This window comes from Brienomyrus brachyistius, chromosome 18, assembly GCF_023856365.1.
Source record: "Brienomyrus brachyistius isolate T26 chromosome 18, BBRACH_0.4, whole genome shotgun sequence".
NCBI classification, from domain to species: Eukaryota; Metazoa; Chordata; class Actinopteri; order Osteoglossiformes; family Mormyridae; genus Brienomyrus; species Brienomyrus brachyistius.
Window position 1 is genome coordinate 20,660,529 of NC_064550.1, and position 6,000 is coordinate 20,666,528.

Sequence of the window (6,000 nt, forward strand, 5' to 3'; positions counted from 1 at the left end):
CTGCTTACTCGCCTTCCTAGAAAAATCAATTTTGTAAGAGGTCTCCAGACAAGCACTAACATACAGTTCTGCCGACTTTGCAGGACTGCGATACCATGGTATTTACGCAGCCTTGGATGAGTGCCGTTTTAAATGCCAACACCATAAAAAAACAAAAAATAATACACACACACACACACCTTTGTGGGGACTCTCCATTCATTTCTATGAGGAAAACTCTAATCCCAACATAACCTTAACCATAAGTAACCAAACAAAATATGACACTTTTACTTTTTTGACTGCATTCACAGATCTTTGTGGGGACCTGAAAAATGGTCCCCACAACATCAAAATAACAGGTTTTCATCACATTGTAGGGGACATCTGGTCTCCACAACGTAATATAAACCTAATCCGCACACACACATGTACACACACCAACAGGCTGCGGATGCAAATGAACTTTCTAAAGGAAAGGTGCTGGCAAGGGACCAGTATAGGACATCTCCTATTGTTTTCTCTCAGACTGTGGTTGAGCCTCTAGTTACAGAAAGATGTATCCAACAGCTTACACACCTATTGTGGATCCCTTAAAAGCAGACCTTTCTACTCCAGAAGCATCTCCTCATTCTACGTTGCCTAGCAACGGGAAACTGAGAATGGAGGGGTAGATCATATTGACGGTGGCATCTCTCTCCATCTTCTCTTGAGAATAGGGTGCAGGGGTTTTCGAATGGCATGTAGCATCTTCTCTAAATGCTTTATATTCTCATAAATATTTGATGCTCCTGAAGCATGGTAGAAGCTGCTACTATGCTGTTTTCAATCAGAGTTTAATCAAGTTCCCTTTCATACATAACTCATATTTCAAGTGGAAAAATCTTATAGACTAAACATGAGCATGAGTAGGTGTTGAATGTGGGGATGCTTGATACAAACAATGGTACAGTATCTCTTCTTTTCCTTATTCCCTATTAAAGGGGTTGTACTATGGCTGGAATTTGCTGATGCCCCATTAGAGCAGTGTGAACAAACCAAAGGAAAAATTAGTTTGGGATGATTGGCAGTGAGCAGCTGAGATGACTGCAAAAGACTGTGGTATTCTATTACTCAGAATAGACTGGTTTTGTCAGATCATCTACGAATCTCTTGAAACAGTCCCATATTCTATGTTCTTCATTTTTTTTTACCTGACATCAAGATTCCATTCAAAGGGCTGCATAATCCTTAATCTCTTAAGAAGAAATATGCCAAAACTGCAGTGCAGAATTCAAAAGTGCAGACTTCTTGCTTCAGGAATCGCAACCTGTTTGTAAAGTTTTGTCGTGAAAAAAAAGGAACAGCCTTTGGGCAGTTTTTGAGCTAATTCAAACAAATAAACATGCTCTGCCGAGAAACAACCAGCTGATGAATACGCCACAACACCCAGACACTGTTTTGGCACGCAGACGTCAGCTGGCATCTGGCAAATGGCACATTGATCACCCTGAGCTTGCGTTTATCCAAGCTAGTATCGGGGGTGAGATCAAGCCGGATGCAAGGTGGGTCATTGGAACAGTCATGTCCTAAACCCAGGCAGTTCGTGAACGTTGACAAAGGTCAATGTGTCAACGGACTCCTTTGACAGCGGATGGCCACGTCTTAAAACTAGGCTCTTCACATGCTGCACGTTCGATTACTATTGCATATCTGTGCATTATGTCAGAAGAGAGTGACGGTTACCCAGTGAGCTTCTTGTAATAGAATAAAACCCTAAATGAACATAGAACCCCTACAGCCCAAAGAATGTGAGATCAGGCCCATATGTTTAGTCAATTCTCACATACCCCAGGAGAACAAATACAAATTTGCTGCCCTTTCTCTTATGTCTTATGACAAATTTGGACAGAGGGGTTCGAAAAAACAAAAAAGATCTAATTAATCTTGACTATGTTGAGGTGGGATATTTAGTGGAACTTGCAAGGCTGAGACTGTGTCAAGATGTCACAGGGACAAGATACGCAATTGGTATCAAAAAGTCTCAGCTTCATGCTGGATATTCCTCAGCTGTCATATACGCTCTTAATCGCCCTCCTCTTATTGAAAATGTGTCAACAACTCAACAGCGTTTTCGGACAACCCTCTTGGACGGCCGGACCGCCGTTATAATAAAAAGTTCAAAAAGAGAGAAAACGGAAGAATAACTAAAGCCAACAAGCCTCTTGGTTTGGAGACTCACTCAGTCGACAATAACCATCGTACCCAAATTTTACTTTTATTGTTTATTCAAGACAAATTCAAAAGAGATTTGTACTAAGAACTTTTAGCGATAGCTAATTAACACACACACATTATGTATGTGTAAATATATACGTGTATGTGTGTATATATGCAAGAGATGCATCGATTGTATTGGCCAACTATCAGTATCAGCTGATACAGCAACAATCAGCCATTGGCCAATTCAAACCCAGCGTCAGCACGTTTGCGGGTCCTTGAGCAAGGTCCTTAACCCCTAGGTCCCTGTTCGAGCCAACAGGCGGCTGCCCTTTGCGGACAGCTTACTCTACAAAGATCAAGTTGATGGAGGCATAAAGACAATTTCCCCACTGGGATCAATAAAAGTATCAATTATTATTATTATTAAATATGAGCCGATATTTATCTTCGATTATTCCCTTTAAAATGGAGACCCATATTTCTTTGCACACCCACATACTAAACAGAAAAATGACTGCTGTGGAGAATTATTTCAATGTCATTGAAACAGTAGCATTTTGCAAACACTAATCTGCTAAAATTTCAACCAATAAACAGTTCACCACAACAAGTCTGACTGCTCACCTTATGGCGAGACAGTGAAGAGTATGAAGAGTTTCTGAAAAACAAATCTGTTCCAATAAAGAAGGCTACAGTACTGGCGAATAATGCAAATCTGTTACAAATGCAAGCATTTGATAGCAAAAGAAAATTCAGCGCAGACAGTGCGAAATCAAAAGATATTACTCTGAAAATTTCTGAGTTTATCACACTCGAAGATCATGTCTTCTCTGCAATAAATGTTAGAAATATACACAATGTATACAGTTATAAAATATAGTTATCTGAGACTATATTTCAGTTATAATGCATATTTGACCACCCCCCTTCCCACACACACACACACACACACACACACATATATTTATATAATGACAGTAGTTATCTTGCCAAGTGGAGTGGGACCAGCTAAGGAAAGTATTTTCCTTTTGGGCAAGAAGAGTGGTAGCTCAAAAGTCCCCTGATGACCAGCAGAAATTGCATGTGTGTGTGTGTGAGTGTGTGTTTGTGGGACGGGGGCATCCCGAGTTGACGAAGGCACTGCCTGATTGGCCGTTCAACATGGAAAGCGCTAAGGAAGGTTTTACTGCGACAGTTGATCTTCGAGGCATCAATGTAGATACAGGTAAATGATTTTCCAGCTGTTCTTACACTCCGACTGATGGCCTGTAGCTTATAGAACCCCCTACATGAATCAAAACAATAGCCCGTTGCAACGGGAACCATGCCGTCAGGCAGAGGTTGACGCAAATACCCCAAGAGTGATTGAGCTGGCTACTGCATTCCATCATGAGTCATCCACCTATCACAGTTATCCGGGAATGGCATTTATAATCCTAATGAAGACGCAGTAAATCTAACAGATTTCTTGTTGCTTCTTCCCCCCAGAGAACACCTCTGACTTTTATTCTTCAGATAAATTAAGGGAAAGTGGTGGTATGCCAACAAGTTAACGCTCCTCTTCTTCCGGTGACCGGATCGTGCTACGGAAAATCCCTGTGCAAATCGCGCCTCCTTTATAGTGTTTTCTACCATGATTTGCTGGGATTCTCGTCAAAATGATTGCTTCCACCAGTGAGGCCACACAGGCCATCAGTCAGATATCCTGAGGAGGAGGCTCTTGGCGGACGTCCACGTCGTTAACACCACGCGGCGGCCCTTGGGTCTTTGAGGGAGATGGGAGGCTAGGTGTTTTGATACTATTAATGATGAGTATTAGCTGTACACTGCATCCCATCATATTCTACTGCTCCAGAGCACCTCCCATGTGCTTTTAAAAAAAAAATGCCAGGAAGACCAGAAAAAAATAGCAAAACATCTTTGAAATGAGAGCCAGTGATGACGTACCCCGCAGCTTGTTCTCTTTGCTTTTCATTAAGTGAGACTTCTGCTGTGTAATTTTAAAGACATTCATAGAAAACTAATTTAATCAGATAAACACATCACTCTAGGCAATGAATCCATCATGCAAACAAACAATGGCATAATCTGGGATAATTATGGAATATGTAAGCAATACAAAAATATACTGCTGTGTGTTTCATTATATGTTGACTTACAAACGGCCGGATCGTTCCGCCTCCAGCTCAGTGGTACGGTGCAAAACCCTCGTTCAGAAACATTAAGATCATGTACTTGAGCTGAGGGTAATCGTATTACTTACTTTTACTGCGGAACATGCTTGTCCCATGGTTTGTGGCGAGAGATTCTGAGTGCCGGCAAGTTGATCCGGAGCATTCTGGGTAGGCTAATGAGTTCCACTGCCTCATGGATGATGGGTGTGGCACCAAAACTGTTTGCCCACCCCTCCTCTACCTGAATGGTGGCTCAACTGGTACACCCGTGTGAACATTCAATAAATGGCCCTCCTGGGGGGGTGACTGGCTCTCTGGATATATCCTTTTGACACCAGGCACTGGGACACCTTGACCCAGTGAGTAGCTAGAATTACAAAGTGTCTTAGCAGTCGCACAGCTAGAAGCAGATGCTTCCATCTGCATGTTGGTCCTGGGAAATGATGTTTCCTTTCATAAAACAAGGATGACCTCACATAATCCTGAAATACTCTGGGTCTCTCGATTCATTTCTTTCTCTTCCTTAAATGTTGAGATGAAAAAAAAAAATCCCCTGAATAGTACCAGATGGGTCTATCGTACTAGAAGACCTTTATCAAAGGCAGCTAACGAAGACATGTTATTAAACCCAGGCATAAAAACAATATTTCAATTTGCTCTCAGAGAAGATAGCGGAACCGTTTTCTGGGTAGCAGCACTATTTGAGTTGTGATGACTATCATCTTACTCATCCTGAGTCATCATACAAGCTGTGCTGGGTAATGCCGTAGGGGGGTGGGCAGCCGTCTGTCTCGACAGGGAAAGTCAGGTGACTGTTTCTGTTTATTCCTTTGATTCTGCACTCACAGTTGTACCTATTGGAATGCTTTTCTTAATTTCTTCAAACGAATCCAGAACAGAAACTCGATGGTTCTCAAGGTAACAGAAGACAGGCATGAGTGTGACTTTGTGTCCCTAAAACCCATTTTGTTCTGCACCCACGCTATTCCCATCCATCCATGGGAAGGGAAGAGGTACACAAAGTGCTCTCTGGCCCCTCATGTTTCCTGTCACTGAGATGGCGAGGGTTTGCCACATGGTGCCGGTTCTCTACGTGGCCTTATTCCCATTAATCGTGAGCTATAGACGCAATAAGGAATTTATCATGTCACACATAACAAATTATAGGCTTTTCCAGAATGAGAATTTAATCCAGCAATAAAAAAGGAGACGGCTAAAAACAGGATATCGGAAAAACATTGCTTTATGTGCAGTTAATTTAATAAAAGAAGAGAGGGGAAAATCCGTTGTCAGGACCCAGCGGGCAGTTTTATATCTGAATGGCAGAGATCTGACAGTCCTGTTTAATTGCAGCAGATGGATCCGACATGCTGGGGAGCGACACGCGGCTGCACCTGGCCTTGTGCCCCCCCACCCCCTCATACCTACCGCTACGAGGGCTAACACGCAGTGTCCTATCGACGTGACGGGTATGCAGAAAAGAAAGCACAGGACCTTTCAGGAAAATACAGCGTGCACATCCAATCATGATGAGGAAGACGCCCATCACGCTCTAAGTGGCAAACTGGTGGTGACATGTAATAATGTACCTGAGCCCACATCAATATGCCTACTTCCCTACGTGTCCATGAGATCTACGACGCTC

General features: G+C 42.6%; 1 protein-coding gene across 1 annotated transcript in view; it reads right to left on the reverse strand.

The window, feature by feature from the left end:
• The window catches only part of ncam1a (neural cell adhesion molecule 1a), a 70,952-nt gene extending 66,424 nt beyond the window's left edge, over nt 1-4,528 (reverse strand). The window contains 1 exon segment of the mRNA XM_048983888.1: nt 4,445-4,528. Coding sequence (XP_048839845.1) covers nt 4,445-4,460 — 16 coding nt within the window. The 5' untranslated portion in view covers nt 4,461-4,528.
• Between the last annotated feature and the right edge of the window lie 1,472 nt (nt 4,529-6,000).